The following is an 18,824-nucleotide window of genomic DNA, read 5'->3' as shown; positions in this document are numbered from 1 at the left end:
TTTCATTACTGTGTAAAGCAGGGGTAGGGAACCTATGGCTCTCGAGCCAGATGCGGCTCTTAGATAAATCGCAGCTGACATTGCTTAACACGATAAGCATTGAATAATTCCGCTGGTAATCCCAGTGTTAAAAATAACGTTCAAAATATTAAAAATGTTCATGCATTTAAATCCATCAATCCGTTTTCTACCATACCTGTTCCAGAAATCACATTAATGGTGAGAAGTATTTGATTTATTACTGGTTAGTGTCACATTGTGTTGGTGACGAACCCCAAGATGCAGAGATGACATGCAGGCATTCAGCAGGAAAACATAATTTAATGTTCAAAAATTAAGGCAAAAAACAAACCAGGAACTCAGAGACAGGAAAAACCGGATGTCAGGAAAACAGGAACTAGAAGACGAGAAACACAAAGACAGCAAGCTACAAACAGCTACAGAATACAGCATACAGCTACACTGACATCGACAAGTCCATCCATCCATCCATCCATTTTCTACCGCGTATTCCCTTTCGGGGTCGCGGGGGGCGCTGGCGCCTATCTCAGCTACAATCGGGCGGAAGGCAGGGTACACCCTGGACAAGTCGCCACCTCATCGCAGGGCCAACACAGATAGAGAGACAACATTCACACTCACATTCACACACTAGGGCCAATTTAGTGTTGCCAATCAACCTATCCCCAGGTGCATGTCTTTGGAAGTGGGAGGAAGCCGGAGTACCCGGAGGGAACCCACGCATTCACGGGGAGAACATGCAAACTCCACACAGAAAGATCCCGAGCCTGGATTTGAACCCAGGACTGCAGGAACTTCGTATTGTGAGGCAGACGCACTAACCCCTCTGCCACCGTGAAGCCGACAATACTCCAGCAAGGAACCGGATGGCAAGGCAGGTTCAAATAGCACCTGGCTGATTGACACCAGGTGTGGCCAGGTGCCAATCAGCCACAGCTGAGGGGACACGGCACTCAGAGAGACAAACAGGAAACTGAACCAAAATAAGAGTGCTGGCAGGAAATAAAACAAACACAGAGGAAAAACTCAAACTTAACCAAACTGTCAGTGACAAGCCTGACAGTTAGCTTCAGAATAATAATGGTAATAAAAATAATAAGACAATTATTATAGTCTAAAAAAGTTGGTCTTACTTAAAAATGCACACATTTTGTTGTATTGAGTGTCAAAAAATATTATATGACTCTCACAGAAATGCATTTTAAAATATTTGGCTTTCATGGCTCTCTCAGCCAAAAAGGTTTCCGAACCCTGGTGTAAAAGGAATTGTTTTATTCACTCTGCTTTTTGCATACCGTATTTCCTTGAATTGCCGCAGGGCATATAGTATGTGCCTGCCTTGAATTAACGCTGAGTCAAACTCGCTTCCCAAAATAATTAGCGCATGCTTAGTATTACCGCCTGGTCAAACCCGTGACGTCACGAGGGACACTTCCTCTGTCATAATTTTCAAAATGGAGGAGGCTGATTTCAATTCCAGTAATTTGAAATCGCATAAAGGGAAGAAGATTAAGTGCTATTCAGTAGGATTTGAGGTCCAAGCTTACATCACACTCAAATTTTTACTGCATGCCTTCGGTATGTGCCGAAGTGAGAAGAGGTTTTAAATTAATTAACGCATGCTTACTTTTACCGCATGCCTTTGGTAAGTGCAGGAGTGAGAAGAGGTTTTAAATTATTGAGCGCCCCGGCTGCAATTCAAGGAAATACGGTAGTTTTTTTCCCTTTTATTTAAGGACAATGGTAGTTTTGAGTAGGGGCAAATAGAACACTGCCTCAGTGTATTCAGCAGATGACACTGTGTTGAAAAAAGTCACTTCTTCCCTTGCACAGGTTGGAAAAGTGGTTAAAAAAACAGAAATCTAGGAGAAATAGAGGCAAAAAGATACTCAGTATACTACTACTACATGTATTTATTTGTAATATCGGGTCGCTTTTACCCTAAGTGAGAATATTATAGAAACACATCTAAATACAACCTTAATATAACATACTCTATTAGGGGACAACAGATGTCGCGCTAGCTGTTCAAAGTCAGGACCCGGGGTGGACCACTCATCTGTGCATAAGTTGGGGACGTCTCTGCGCCGTTGACTTTTCCCCACTCAGGATGATCCCCTGCTGGCCCCACTATGGACTGGACTCTCACACTATTAACCAGATCCACTCAACGTCCAGGGCTTCACGGTGGCAGAGGGGTTAGTGCGTCTGCCTCACAATACGAAGCTCCTGCAGTCCTGGGTTCAAATCCAGGCTCGGGATCTTTCTGTGTGGAGTTTGCATGTTCTCCCCGTGAATGCGTGGGTTCCCTCCGGGTACTCTGGCTTCCTCCCACTTCCAAAGACATGCACCTGGGGATAGGTTGATTGGCAACACTAAATTGGCCCTAGTGTGTGAATGTGAGTGTGAATGTTGTCTGTCTATCTGTGTTGGCCCTGCGATGAGGTGGCGACTTGTCCAGGGTGTACCCCACCTTCCGCCCGATTGTAGCTGAGATGGGCGCCAGCGCCCCCCGTGACCCCGAAAGGGAATAAGCGGTAGAAAATGGATGGATGGATGGCACTCAACGTCCATTGCACCAGTCGCCCAGGGTGGGAGTCCCCACATCTGCTGTCCCCTCCAAGGTGTCTCATTGTATCCCAATGGGTTGAGTTTTTTTCTTGCCCTGATGTGGGATCTGAGCCGAGGATGTCGTTGTGGCTTGTGCAGCCCTTTGAGACACTTGTTATTAAGGGCTATATATATACACTTTGATTGATTCATTCATCAAGAGGCCTCTGTTGGCGCACTGCTAGCTGAGGCGTACACAGCTCCAGCCGCCGAGGAAACGCGGGTTCGACTCCGCGTCGTGACAAAAGCCCTCTAAAGGGCTTCACGGTGGAAGAGGGTTAGTGCGTCTGCCTCACAATACGAAGCTCCTGCAGTTCTGGGTTCAAATCCAGGCTCGGGATCTTTCTGTGTGGAGTTTGCATGTTCTCCCCGTGAATGGGTGGGTTCCCTCCGGGTACTCTGGCTTCCTCCCACTTCCAAAGACATGCACCTGGGGATAGGTTGATTGGCAACACTAAATTGACCCTAGTGTGTGAATGTGAGTGTGAATGTTGTCTGTCTATCTGTGTTGGCCCTGCGATGAGGTGGCGACTTGTCCAGGGTGTACCCCGCCTTCCGCCCGATTGTAGCTGAGATAGGCGCCAGCGCCCCCCGCGACCCCAAAAGGGAATAAGCGGTAGAAAATGGATGGATGGATGATTCATTCATTTTTTAGACAAAAAATACATGTTTTTACTGGTGGCTTGCAATTCGAAAATATATATATTTCTTAGATGCACATCAGTTGTGTAATGACCCTGCTTCATAGAACACTATTATTTTAACATCATTATCCATTCATCAATCCATTTCCTACCGCTTACCCCTCTCGGATAATGCTTTATCTGTTGTTTGCAAACAACCGTTGAGCATACCAGCCAACCTTGAGACCTCCGATTTCGGGAGGTGGGGAATGTGTTGTGTGGGGGGCGTGGTCGGGGGTGGGACGGAGGCGTGGTCGGGGGGCGTGGTTAAGGGGGGGGGGGGGGGAGTATATTTACAATACACCAACTCGAGTATTTCATATATATATATATATATATATATATATATATATATATATATATATATAAATATGTATGACATAGTTTAATTTCAGACGGCACCTATCAAATACACAGTAATAAAAACAGTTGTTCTACTAACTGTACTGTGCTTGCTGGTTACTAAAAAAAAAAAACACTTACCTTTCACTATTTGAGTAACCTTTGTTTTGCCATTTATTTCTTCATTTTGCTCGTCGACGGTGTGATATATTGGGTTGGAGTCAATAACCAGGCAAGGTGATGAAGTTATGTCTCTTTACTGTGAGCTTCAGAACAGACTCCCTCACTTGCTGTCAGGTGCCCAACACCACGTAAATTGTTGGCCTCCAGCTTTGGCTGAATTTCGGTAGATTTTCAGGAGAAAATTTATTCCGGGAGGTTTTCAAGAGAGGAACTGAATTTCGGGAGACTCCCGGAAAATACGGGAGGGTTGGCAAGTATGCCTTTGAGACCCTGTCTTTGAGACTGGTGTGTGTGTGCTTGACAGGAAGGTTGTTTTGGGATAAATCGTGTGCTTAGCACGTAATCTCTAGACTAATAAAACGTAATTTTCCATCTAATTTGTCGGGGAAAAAATAGGGCAGTCAAAAATAATGATTTAACTCATGCGATTAATCACAAAAAATGGTCGCATTAATCATTGACGGCACATGCTCCTTGGATGTGTCCAAATAAAGTTCAAGTTAAAGTACCACTTATATAGTCACACACACACTAGGTGTGGTCAAATTACCCTCTGCATTTGAGCCATCCACTTGTTTCACCCCCTGGAAGGTGAGGGGAGCAGTGAGCAGCAGCGGTGGCCACGTTGGGGAATCAAATTTGGTGATTTAACCGCCAAATCCAACCCTTGATGCTGAGTGCCAAGCAGGGAGGTAACGGGTCCCATTTTAATAGTCTTTGGGTGACTCGGCCGGGGTTTGAACTCACGACCTACCCATCTCAGGGGGGACACTCCTGGGCTTTTTTTTATAAACTGATATTAATTATGCAAGCGAGTAATACCTGGGATTATGTTGCGGCTCACACGCGCACCGTGCTTCCCTCTTCTGCGGGAGCGCTCAGGCGCCGGACACGCCCCCGCGCTCGCCAAGCAGACCGCGCCCACACAAATATAACATTTACATAATATAAATCAACTACAAGCTTCCCAAATGCTGTAATAAATTAAGCATGATGAGTTGACTTGAAACTGTTTTATGTTGCACTTTTTTACAGACCACAGTACGTTTGACTGCAGGACTGTGTGTCTGACAGGCTGGCCAGCAACACCGGGGCCCCGCAGGGCACAGTCCTCTCCCCCTTCCTCTTCACCATTCACACCACCGATTTGCACTATCAGTCAGTGTCCTGCCACCTTCAGAAGTTTTCTGAAAACTCTGCGATAGTGGGGTGTATTGAGGATGGTGATGATAAGGAATACAGGGCACTGGTGGAGGACTTTGTCACATGGTGTGGAAAGAACCACCTCCAGCTTAATGTGACGAAGACCAAGGAGCTGGTTGTGGACCTGGGAAGGAGGAGGAGTACTCTGGCGACTCCTGTTTCCATCAGGTGGGTCGATGTGGACATGGTTGAGGATTATAAATACCTTGGAGTACACATCGACAACAAACTAAAGGGTTCAAAACACGCTGAGGCCATCTACAAGAAGGGACAGAGCCGCCTCTACTTCCTCAGGAGGCTAGGATCCTTCAACGGCTGTAAAAAGATGTTGAAGATGTTCTACGAGTCGGTGGTAGCGGGCGCCTTCTTGTACGCCGTGGCTTGCTGGGGCAGCGGGCTAAGAGTGAGGGACACAAACAGACTGGACAAGTTGGTAGAGAAGGCCAGTAACGTGGTGGGAGTGGAGCTGGACTCTCTGGCGGTGCTGTCAGAGAGGAGAAGTCTAGCAAAACTCCTAGCCATTATGGACAACACCTCCCACCCACTACACTCGGACCTTGCGGAGAGAATGAGCACGTTCAGTGGAAGGCTCAGACTCCCAAAATGCAACATGGAACGACACAGGAGGTCCTTCATACCGACAGCCATCAGACTGTATAATGCATATGTTCCTTCTTGACTGCACTTAAATGTAGAATATATATATATATATATATATATATATATATATATATATATATATATATATATATATATATATGTCATATATTATTTATTGTTATTGTTTATTGTGAGCGAACTGTGGTGCTGAATTTCCCCCAGGAATCAATAAAGTACTTTTTATTCTCTTCTATTCTATTCTTATATGTAGAACAAAAGTTTTGTCATTTTATTTAATCCAAGCAACAACTTGAAGCAGTTTAATGTGGCTTAACGTGGGCAGAATTATTATAGTGTTCCTAATGTTAAAAGGATACATCCTTTGTTTACAAATTTGGTAAAAAAATAACCCCAAAAATTATATTTTGTTGTTTTCTTACTGTACCGAAAATGAACCGAACCGTGACCTTCTAAACCGAGGTACGTACCGAACCAACATTTTTGTGTACCTTTACACCCGTATTTGACAGTACTACAAACATATAGCCTTATATTTGGGACAATATGTTTTTTAGTAAAATCAAATACTGAGTTAAAATGGAAGAATAACAAATTGTTATTTAATACCAAAAAAAACAAAACTTAAACTTCTGGTCGTTTTTGTTTTTTTCCACACAAAAACATCTCTTACAATAATTTACACTAAAAGTCTACCTTTAGTCGTCTTATAACCTGAGGTCAATAATTGAGTTATGTTTCGTTTTGCTTTGCCTGAAGGAATGTCTCTTTTACAAGCGAGTCTTATTTTATGACATATTTGGTGCATACGAGAAGCTTGGCCGGTCGGTCTGCCTCTAAATGGACCGTGTCAAAGTCCACCTGGAGATAAAGGAGTTGTGAAAGTCATCCATCTACGTCCGCCCCTGCACTCCCAAGTGGCTTTGTGAGAAACACCCTCGTCCCAGTGTGAGCGGCAGGCCAAGAAAAGAGAGAAATGTAAGATTTAAGAATGGGCGTCCTTACCATGTATGTTCGACAGGAGGGGTTGAAAGCGTTTGTCCCGCACACAAACAAGGTGTCATCGTTTTGCTGCAGGAGTACTTTGATGAAATTGTGACACTCGTCCTGCAGCAGATTGAGAGAAAAGAGACATTTGTCATTTTTTTTAATTTTTATTACTGACACATTCACGCCAAGAGGCAAGTGCGCTCCAAAGAAAGGTTCTGTGGTTGCAATGAAAGGCAGGTTCCTTTCTTAAAGAGCACCATTTAGACCTGGTAGCAAACGACAGGCATGTAATCATGACGCTGAGTATTTCCTCCCGGTACGTCAAGACATTTTTACTGCTGATTTTTAATGGCAGTGCTGGGTTTTTCAACCCAACGATATTGAAAGCAAAGGAGATTATTGTACAGTAAATCCAGAGAAAACACAATCAGGCTGCCATTTGATGGAAAGATTATCACTAATGTGCACTATAAATTGTGACAGCTGAAGGTTTTACGGGGCAGAGGGAATGTGTTATTGCACCTGTAGGCAGTATGTTTGTGTGTCTACGATGTAAGTGTGTGTCTTTCTACCTTGTGCTTTCCTTTCATCCGGCATGTATCCACATCTGCTTGCCTGGACTTCCACGTCATTTTCTGTAGGTAAAAAATAATACATTAGGTGGGATTCTGATTCTGATCTACACTGTACTTCAACAGTTTAATACTAATATGATGAAATACAAGAGCTGTAATAAAAATACTAACATTACACAGATAAAAATCCATCACAGGGCCAACACAGATAGACAGACAACATTCACACTCACATTCACACACGAGGGCCAATTTAGTGTTGCCAATCAGCCTATCCCCAGGTGCATGTCTTTGGAGGCGGGAGGAAGCAGGAGTACCTGGAGGGAACCCACGCAGTCATGGGGAGAATTTGTCTATATATGTATATATATATACATATACATATACACATATATATATATATATATATATACATATATATATATATATATATATATATATATATATATATATACGTATACATATATATATATATATATATATATAGATGTTGGCTGACTGTGCATCTTTGCTGGCCAACAAACCATGTCCCATATCAACACTCGCTTCCGCTTTCATTGTCACACACAATCAGTCAAAACCTTGCGACACACACATAAACACACACACAAACACACACACACACACACACACACACACACACACACACACACACACACACACACACACACACACACACACACACAGACATACACAGTGTGGCTGCTGAGTGGTACACCGGGATCACTGGCCATTATACTCCATGTTTGGGGCTGATTAAAGCCTGGTCATCCATCAGCGTCTCCGACCAGCCTTTCATGTTGAGGTTGTTCTCATTAAGGCCCATTGGCTGAGCTTTGACGTGGCGGCAGCGGGCTAACACGCTATAGTTTCAGTAGTGTTTGCATGCATTACTCTAAGGTTGCAACTAAGGGATCCTCTTCCCTTGTGCTTCTCATTTTTCCCTTTGCCACCAACCACCCCCTTCGCTTCCGATATGAGTGTGGATGACGCAGGTGCTCGCTCGCTGATTGATTGGATAAGCTACTTAACAAGGTCACCGTGGCACCCAGGGCAAGCTCATGTGCATACGTAACACACACACACACACACATGACAGGTGATTAGGATTACGTCGTCGGCCGCAGAAAAGGACGTCCTGGTCTTGCTCACCTTACTGAAAAAGATCTCGTCACCAGTGGCGGTGTCCGTGTCCACTGTGTATATGTGATCCCTGTTACAGAGACACAGAGAGAGAGATAAGAGGTCAGGCAGTCAAAAATCCAACAAACAATAAATCCATTGCTAGCTCTGCCATTCCCCCTGCAGGCAGAAAATGTGTAAACTTTGTTCAAACTTTAAAAAAAAAAGTGACAATAAACAAAAAGAGGCCAGAACTATTTGCTCTGTCAGACAGAAACAGTCAACAAAGCGTTGGAGTGCTGTGGCGCAGGGCAGCGGGGACAAAAGCCTTTTTGTCCCAGAGGAAGGGCGCCACTGGGGAGAGGAGGCGAGGTGGCCAGACAAGAGGTGCCAAGTCACTCAAAGCTGTTCAGGTCAATTAAGCTCAGTGTTTGAGCTACAGGAAATCTATAGCAACACTCATTACAGCTCAGACTTCAAGATTTATGTGCGTGTGTGTGTGTTTAAGCCTGAACATTTACGAGCCTCTCCTGCCTGTTCGCACGCTACACAAAATCATCAAATGTGTCAGGACAAAAGCCCAATACTAAAACAGGGTTTTGTTCATCCATGCATTTGTTAGGTCAGAGGTCACCTAAGAGAAGGTCTGCTGTCTGAATCTCTGTTTTAGGTAATTCCAAATATGTTTGACTGGCTTGACGTCCAGGCAATTCAACGGGAATCCTGGGTGCCAAACTTGGCCTCAGAATGACAGTGAGTTTAATTTTAAAAAATTTACATTTTGCAGCATGTTCCTAAAAACACCACTCTTCTGTCATATATATATATATAATTTATTAATTCTTCCAGTAGGTCATTGAAAAAAGCAGATGCTCAGGAATAAACAAAAAAAGAATAGTGAATAGAAAAGTGTAGTCGCCCTAGGTCCCTATTTTTCTGGAAATGTGCCCAAATGTTGTTGAAAAGCCCTGCTTTAGGTCATCCAAGCATGTCTTTATGGATCCTGCTTGCCATACTGAAGCACAGGTGTGGTGTTTTCATATGAAAAAAAATGTGGGGCACCAACCACAGCAGACATGAAATAGTCTCTCTGTGACTCATTATCCATTACAGTATATATACATATACGGTATATATATATATATATATACATATATATCCATCCAATCCATTTTCTACCGCTTATTCCCTTTGGGGTCGCGGGGGGCGCTGGTGCCTATCTCAGCTACAATCGGGTGGAAGGCGGTGTACACCCTGGACAAGTCGCCACCTCATTGCAAGGCGTATATATATATATATATATATATATATATATATCCATCCATTTTCTACCGCTTATTCCCTTTTGGGGTCGCGGGGGGCGCTGGTGCCTATCTCAGCTACAATCGGGTGGAAGGCGGTGTACACCCTGGACAAGTCGCCACCTCATTGCAAGGCGTATATATATATATATATATATATATATATATATATATATATATATATATGTATGTGTGTGTATGTATGTACTGTATATAGACACATTTCTTGCATTTTTATCATTAATATTATTATCTTTTTTTTATCATTATTATTATTTTTACATGTGCTCAGCTACAGCTACTTGTTGGTACAGTAGGCCAAATTTGAAAGCTACAAAGTCTTGGTCAGAATTATGATAATTATATTTCCTTAGGCAATACCTCAGGCAGCAAAGAATGGACAGCCAGAGGTAAAGCTGGATCTATGGTAAAAAATAGAAACCATGTGTCCCATTACTTTTGTTCACATAGAGTAGACCCAGCAGCAGGTCATATGGAAAAGGTACACCTATTTATCATAAAGAGTTAGGAAACAGACATCCAGAGACCAAGATGGGCAGAGCGATTGGGGGTTGCCATTTGCACACAGAAAACCTGTGGTGGCCGTGCAGGGGCACGGTAACCACTTTAATTAGCTGAAAATTAGCTGTTGAATGTGTTTTTAATCAAAGTGCGTATACGAGCACAGTCGTCAAAGCCACGTCTTAATTACGTACCAGCTCCCAAACCTGCGCTCTGCCCGCCCGTCCTGCCTTGCTGTCTCATTAACTAAATCTAATAAAGTCTTTGGAGGGACAGGCAGCTTGAAATGAATCCACTTATATCACTTTCTTGGGAGGAGGTGGTCGCTGGGAAGATGGGGTGGGAGGGGTTCTCCGCAAGGATGCAAACCAGTCTACTGTACATTATCATCTTTGACGCCTAAATTGAATAATTAATCTCGGAGAGCAGTGGAAATTAGGGAAGCATGGCTGCTGCTCGGGGGAAGGACACATACCCATGGAGGTAAAAAGCTCATTCTCATCTTCTCACAGCTGGAATTAAGCAATTGTCACTAATTTGCACTTGTAAGAAGAAAAGGGAAGAAGAAAATCAACTCGAGATGCATCCTGTGTTTTTCCCTTGTTCATGAAAAATATTTGAAGATGACCATGTAATCAAACAAAGGGTTTTTGATTGCAACAGCTTTAACTTTGTTTTTGTCTTGTATGAACTTTTTTGAAGCCTTTTTCTTTGTGCTGTCCTCAAATCTAAACATCAGGCATGGGTATGATCAGCTAGACTCTTAACGCAATTGACAAAAAAGTTTTGACGAGGAAAAGAGGTTCGGGGGAGCCCGGCTTCCCTGATGGAACCATCGCTGCGAGGTACGTGAGATTCCAGAGACAAATGGAGGATCATGTGCCTCTTAGTCCTTTCCATCGAGAACGTGGAAGACATCTACTTATTTGGAACCGTGATCACGGGGCACTTGCTGAATGGGCTGGGCATTGCTCTGGTGTATCATCAAATTCGTAAGACGATGGCAGCCACTCAAGTAGCCCAAAGGCTGTTCGTCGCAATGAAAAGGAGAATTCAATTGAATTTGAGAGCACCCAGCATGGACGAATAGAACCGACAAGTCATTGTGTTTTGTCTGCTCGTGGAAAACAAATATCCTAATCTACGATTTGACTCCCTCGAACGGCCTGGACGCTGTGGAAACAGGACTAGGCTGTCCTGAAAACACCGCCGAGGACACCTCAATAATAGACGCTTTTGACCTCCCTTCCTCCTCAACGACACCTGGAGTTGAACTTACAGATCAGCCTCAGTCTAAAAAACCTTACATCATCAAACCCAAGACAATTGGGCATACACGCACACACAACCCACCACCACCCCATGCCTTCACCACCGCTTTTTCCCCTCAGGTGATGGTCGGATGGCAGCGCTTCAAAGCAGCAGTCGCCTTCCAGGGTCCGAACTCCCCGCCCCTCTGTTGCGAGTTTGTCGGGATTAAATGTAACATGTTTATGTGTGCAGTGCACAGAGGTTTTTTTTTCCCCATTCCTGACTAGGCCCACCTTAGGAGCCCAGTCTAGATTGTATTTTTTTACTCATCTTTTTCCCCAGCGTTTTACCTTTTCCCATCTTTTACGATCAGCGTTCCTGTTCTGTAACCCTCCACACTGTTTGTTTGTCTAATCTTGAACAGGTTTGTGCTGTAAACAAAAATTTTGTTGTACTTGTTGCAATGACAATAAAGACCTACCTACCTACTATTGAACTTATCGATCTGTTTATTGGTGGTTGCCTGAGGGATGTGTTCTCTTTGCTTCTGATGTTTCTGTCACCTCACTGCAGTAAATGTTATCATTGAAAATGGATACAATCAAACAAAAAAACCTAAAAATAATCAGTGGAAATGAGGGTTAATGAAATGACGGTGATGGATGACATCAATATCTACTTCAATTATTTTTCTTCCACCTCACTAAATTGCTCCTTCAACTTCCAATGAAATATCCCCACTTTATATACAATAAAAAGACAAATCAAATGCGATTAAATCAGAGGATCGCTTGGCAATATTTATTGCGATCCCGTGGTTTCTTTCACTGCCTGCAATTTTAAACTTGCTCATGAGCAATATGTAATTGAAAGTGCCATAAATTTGTTGCTTTGCTCGTCTTTCCACTGGGGCCGAAGGCCTTTGAAGGCAGATGCGGGAGTCTTCTCCAGTGGAGATTAGTCTGAGCCAAGAACATGAGGCATCTCTTATACATCCTGATTGGGGATGGAGGAATAGGACAATGGAGCGGCTGTGTCAACACAAATTCTGAACTGACATGAACTCACCACAACAGTGGACGATTACACAAACAACTGTGTCCTCGTTCCCTCTTTTCCCCAGTTTGCACCTGAACACATACAGTGGAACCTCTAAGATAAAACAAGATGCTGGCCAACGTCTGTATATCCTGGAGCAACACACAATAATGCCGCTGGATCTGGCCTGGAGGGTTCCAGTTTGACAGCTGTGTTGTTTTACAATGGCAACAACTTTTACCTTGTAGTGTTCAAATGGGTTCAGGTCTAGAGACATCATTTGCCTCTGCGTCACGTTTATCTTTCTCAGCAAGACACGTCATCTTTGTATGTGTTTTTTAGCTTTTTATCATGTCTGAAAACTCCACAGTTTTCCGAAGAAGGGAATCATGCTCTGCTTCATGATGTCATAGTCCCCGTTAGAATTCATGTTTCCCTGTACTCACACAGCCCTGAATCATGCCACTACCACCATCAAACTTGACTATGGGAAAGAAACAATTATCTTGCTATTAACTTGTGTTGCCAGCTATTTAGACAATAACAGCTGTGTGGTAACTCCTTTTCAGTGTATGGTAAATCAATCCTAGTGATGGACGGCTGGGCAGCGCCCAAAGAGCTGCAGCCTGACACCGTGGACCCCATTCCCTCCCCTCTGTTGCTAGATATCTCGAGATGGATATTGTAATATGTATATGTGCTTTGCTATGGAGGGTTTTTTTTCCCCACTCCAGAGCCTAGTCTAGATTGTGTTTTTTTTAATTATCATTCCCCAGCGTTTACCTTTTCCCCCATCTTTTACGGGGCCCCTAATGGCGACCCATTAGTGTTCCTGTTCTGTAACCCTGTACATTGTTTGTTTGTCTAATCTTTTACAGGTTTGTGCAGAAAACAAAGTTTTGTTGTACTTGTGCAATGACAATAAAGACCTACCTACCTACTTACTAGAGATGCGCGGTTTGCGGTCTCATCCGCAGAGTCCGTGGATCGACCGCAGGTCGGGTGGGTGACATGACGAAAAAATAGATTTTAATTAGATTCGGGTGGGTGGCGGTTGAACCATTCGCTAATATTTGATATACATGGTTCAGGGATCGGTATCCTTTACCATTCAAAGAGCCATTTAGGTCCCGTGTCACAAAGCGAAGAAGACAATAGGATATGCAAACATTCTCTAGAATGACTCCCGGCAGTCACCCAGTTAATAAATATTAGGGCGTGCTATGAAGCCATTGGCTTTGTTGCCTTCTACAGCATGTACGATTTGCTTGTAAGTCCAGCAACATGTTGCGTGTGACGACTGCAAGGCATACTGGGTGACACAGAGTACACTAATGGTTGTGATATAAACAATTTTAACACTCTTAGTAATATGTGCCACGCTGTGAAGCCACACCAAACAAGAATGACAAACACAATTCGGGAGAATATCCTCCCAGTAACACAACATAAACGTAACACAAAAAATACCCAGAATCCTTCGCATCCATGACAATTCCTGACTATTTTATACACCCCTAGCAGCAATGTGTTTTGTTGAATGATAATCATGTGATCACATTATTTCAAGTGCCAGTATGCTATGTAGTATTGATTAAAACCATAGAGGGTATTCAGTAGGGGAGATGTGGGCATAGTAGAATGCATCCAAAAATAATTGAATAATGGCAGCATTTACCATTGGATAAGTGAGCAACACTGGCTTCAGTTTGAGTCATCTGCTGTGGGCTTCCCGTTTCCCGAAATTCATCCATATAAAAGTGCGAGTAGGATGGAAGGCATGTCAAACTTCTTTCAAAACACAAATATGGCACTATTGTGAAGGACTGCAGGCACAGAATGGGTGAGGGTGGCGGGACAAAGGTGACGTAGCTTGACATGAAACCAAAGACGGCCATGAGAACACAAGGGATTTGTGCTGAAGGAATGTACTTCCCAGAATTCCATCCATCTTCTGGCGCTTTGTCAAAGCGTTCTGGTGTGGTATGGAAGAGTGAAACTTCATTAGGATGCATCCCATACATTCTGTTACTCCTTCCCTGAAAGAAATACTTACATGTACATCACGTACATCCCACCCTTGACCATATTCCTCATAACTAGATCATGGGGGTAGCAGATAGACCATTGTATATTGTTCTGGCTTTCTCTGGTTCATATCCTTTGCACAAAGTGGACTGGAGGAGGGGACTAAGGGTGCCCCTTCGGGCTGGGAGGGGACATGTGGCGCTTGTGAATGGGCTCAGGGCATGAGGGGCCCTCCATGATGTGGTGCCATGAAATACAACAAGCCAGAGTTCACTCGACCCCTTCTAACTGGGGCAGCTTGGTCTTTTAGATGGTTGTTAGTATGCCAGGTTCTCTCCTCTGTGGGTGTTTGTGTGTCAGTGGAATAAAGGACATATTTTTGTGTATTGGGCCTTGCTTTTGATTTGGATCAGGGGTGTTTTAAAGACCCCCTTGGAATGCAGAACATAGGAATGCAAAACATCAAACCCCAGTTGTATGGCTTATGTCCAACGCCTCTCTAGCTCTCATATTAAGCCAATTGTGTTGCTGCACCAACACGCAAGCGTACGCTGGAGGTTCACAACTGTTGTGGCAGCTGGGGAGTGGAGGAGAAGATGGACTAAAGCACGAAGGGAACAAACGTCGGATTAAATGAAAAATTTGGCGAGCTCAGCAGGCAGCGTCTAATTGTTGGCCAGGATTAGTGTTCAAAACCTCACACACGAATGACAGAAGGGTTGATATAGGATGCAAAGTCAGCAATTTTTAAAGCATTTTAAATGACATAAAACTGCATATTCTAAACAGGTGAAGCTGCCCAAAATACACCGCATACTTCCTACTTCTCCAGATGTATATCCCAAATTGGAGCAGGCTTCACTCGCTTGACCAGAACTGGGCCATAGAATTGACGCTATCACCAAGGTATAAAGAAGACTAACCCACAATATATCTCAACCCAAAGCAATAAACTGAACAATGTCAGAATATATTCAAGGCATACTGTATACCATGGGCTAGTCCAGAATGTACCCAAAACCTGGGATAGAAACTGAACCACCCACAGAAATACCACAATGGTATAACGTGGACTAGCCAAGAATATACTCCAAGGTTTAAAATGCAATAACTCAAAATATAACCTGAACATTGGGTATAAACACAAGTTACATCCTGGAATTATAACGCGGACTAGCCTAGAATTTAAAATTCTACTTAATACAGATAGCATCTCGGTTTTTACAAGGGTCCAAAAAGCACTTTAAACCCAGGGTACAAAGTACACACCATACTTTATTCCATGGCTGAGACCAGGGATATTAGTCTCAAAAAGGTTGGTGACCGCTTTCCTAAGGTCTAAATTGAAAAGATTGAACTTGTCCAGAATATACCCTAGTTCCGGGGTATGACCTCAATCATATAAGTTTAAGTTAACGTACCAATGACTGTCACACACACACTATGTGTGGTGAAATTTGTCCTCTGCATTTGACCAATCACCGTGTTCACCCTGTGGGATGTGAGGAGAGTAGTGGGCAGCAGCGGTGGCCGCGCCCGGAAATCTTTTTTAGTGATTTAACCCCAAATTCCAACCTTGATGCTGATTACCAAGCAGACGGTGCTGTCAACAGTGCTTGCCGTTGCCATAGCGAGGGCCAACGGAGCGCCAGGAATGGCGACTATGCCCCGCATGTGCAGAGATCCGGGGTATGCCAACTACTCGAGCTGCACAGTAAAACATTCGCTCATGCTCTGTTATGTATAGGCGGGTTTCTGTCTCTGCATGTCTCTTCATGTCTTCCAACGAGTCAACTGAAGCTAAAATAAGAACGTTTATACAACCTGATATTTGATGGTGCAAACTGTAACTTTACCACCTCTAATTAAGGCCATGCCATGCTTTTTCAATTATAAGGTGACTGTTTTAAAGCGGTAGCTGGTTATTGCCCCAGCATGCTGCCAACCTCTAACTGGGGCTCATTTGTTCAGGCACAAATGTGAATCCAATCTTACAGTAAAGTCTCCTGCCAACATTGAGTTAAAGTTAAGTCATAAAGAAAAGACCATTCTACTTCTTCTATTAAACTCCCTTTCAATTATAAGGAAACCATGTGAACTTAATTGAAGTTTGTTTTAGCGTGGTAATTAAAGTTTTGCTGTTCTTGCTCTGATAAAATCCTATAAAGGTTCCACATGCCTGTAAGGAATTTAATGCAGGTTTAGGAAAACGCGTCTCTTGTGTTACGAGTAGAACAATCAGTTCAAAAGCCATAAAGTGAGAATGTCGAAGGTATTTTTCCGCATAAAAAAAGTTAATGTTAATTTAATAAATATGGAATAAAAAAACTAAACTTGATATTTGCTATTTGAATGTATCTACAAACCCTGTTTCCATATGAGTTGGGAAATTGTGTTTGATGTAAATATAAACGGAATACAATGATTTGCAAAGCATTTTCAACCCATATTCAGTTGAATATGCTACAAAGACAACATATTTGATGTTCAAACTGATAAACATTTTTTTTTTTTTTTTTTGCAAATAATCATTAACTTTAGAATTTGATGCCAGCAACACAAGACAAAGAAGTTGGGAAAGGTGGCAATAAATAGTGATAAAGTTGAGGAATGCTCATCAAACACTTATTTGGAACATCCCACAGGTGTGCAGGCTAATTGGGAACAGGTGGGTGCCATGATTGGGTATAAAAACAGCTTCCCAAAAAATGCTCAGTCTTTCACAAGAAAGGATGGAGCGAGGTACACCCCTTTGTCCACAACTGAGTGAGCAAGTAGTCAAACAGTTTAAGAACAACGTTTCTCAAAGTGCAATTGCAAGAAATTTAGGGATTTCAACATCTACGCTCCATAACGTCATCAAAAGGTTCAGAGAACCCGGAGAAATCACTCAAAGCATGGCCGGAAACCAACATTGAATGACCGTGACCTTCGATTCCTCAGACGGCACTGTATCAAAAACCGATATCAATCTCTAAGGGATATCACCACATGGACTCAGGAAGACTTCAGAAAACCACTGTCACTAAATAAAGTTTGTTGCTTCATCTGTAAGTGCAAGTTAAAGCTCTACTATGCAAAGCAAAAGACATTTATCAACAATATCCAGAAACGGCGCCGGCTTCGCTGGGCCTGAGATGATCTAAAATGGACTGATGCAAAGTGGAAAAGTGTTCTGTGGTCTGACGAGTCCACATTTAAAATTCCATCCATCCATTTTCTACCGCTTATTCCCTTTTGGGGTCACGGGTGGGCGCTGGTGCCTATCTGAGCTACAATCAGGCGGAAGGTGGGGTGTACCCTCGACAAGTCGCTACCTCATCGCAGCACATTTCAAATTGTTTTTTGAACTATTCGACATTGTGTCATCCGGACAAAAGGGGAAGCGAACCATCCAGACTGTTATCGACGCTAAGTTCAAAAGCCAGCATCTGTGATGGTATGGGGGTGCATTAGTGCCCAAGGCATGGGTAACTTACACATCTGTGAAGGCACCATTAATGCTGAAAAGTACATACAGGTTTTGGAACAACATATGCTGCCATCTAAGCGGCGTCTTTTTCATGTACGCCCCTACTTATTTCAACAAGACAATGCCAAGCCACAGTCAGCACGTGTTACAACAGCGTGGCTTCGTAAAAAAAGAATGCGGGTACTTTCCTGGCCCGCCTGCAGTCCAGACCTGTCCCCCATCGAAAATGTGTGGCACATTATGAAGCGTAAAATACGACTGCGGAGACCCCGGACTGTTGAACAACTGAAGCTCTACATAAAACAAGAATGGGAAAAAATTCCACTTTCATAGCATCAACAATGAGTTTCCTCACTTCCCAAACGTTTGAGTGAAGAAAAGGTGATGTAACACAGTGGTGAACATGCCCTTTGCCAACTACTTTGGCACGTGTTGCAGCCATGAAATTCTAAGTTAATTATTATTTGCAAAAAAAAATTAAGTTTATGAGTTTGAACATCAAATATCTTGTCTTTGTAGTGCATTTGCAAATCATTGTATTCCGTTTGTATTTACATCTAACACAATTTCCCAACTCACATGGAAACAGGGTTTGTACAACGCTGTTGCTTTTGTTTTAGTAGCAAATTCTCTACAGCAACATGATGACTGATGCTTCACCACACAAAAGTGGTAGACTTTATTAAAAACATATCTCTTAACCACAAAATTATTTGGCTCTAATATTACTTTAAAACAATTGTAATTTTCAAGTAAACCCCAAAATAATTTCTTATTTAACACAGTGACTTGTACTAAATCCTATTATCCCTTACTTTCATACAATACCACAAACTGACACAGAATAGATCTAAAATGTTGCCTT

At 43.0% G+C, this 18,824-nt stretch overlaps 1 protein-coding gene across 6 annotated transcripts in view; it reads right to left on the bottom strand.

The window, feature by feature from the left end:
• The window catches only part of sema6a (sema domain, transmembrane domain (TM), and cytoplasmic domain, (semaphorin) 6A), a 328,543-nt gene that overhangs the window by 147,139 nt on the left and 162,580 nt on the right, over positions 1-18,824 (bottom strand). For all 6 annotated transcript variants that reach the window (XM_061899543.1, XM_061899535.1, XM_061899550.1 and 3 more), the window contains exons 5-7: positions 8,378-8,438; positions 7,223-7,285; positions 6,666-6,767 (exon numbers count right to left, since the gene is read on the bottom strand). In XM_061899543.1, the coding sequence (XP_061755527.1) occupies positions 6,666-6,767; positions 7,223-7,285; positions 8,378-8,438 (226 nt within the window). The remainder of the gene's footprint in view (positions 1-6,665; positions 6,768-7,222; positions 7,286-8,377; positions 8,439-18,824) is intronic.

Source organism: Nerophis ophidion, linkage group LG01 (assembly GCF_033978795.1).
Source record: "Nerophis ophidion isolate RoL-2023_Sa linkage group LG01, RoL_Noph_v1.0, whole genome shotgun sequence".
In the NCBI taxonomy this organism is placed as follows: Eukaryota; Metazoa; Chordata; class Actinopteri; order Syngnathiformes; family Syngnathidae; genus Nerophis; species Nerophis ophidion.
The sequence above is the reverse complement of the archived record's forward strand: the minus strand, read 5'-3'. Positions and strand labels throughout refer to the sequence as shown.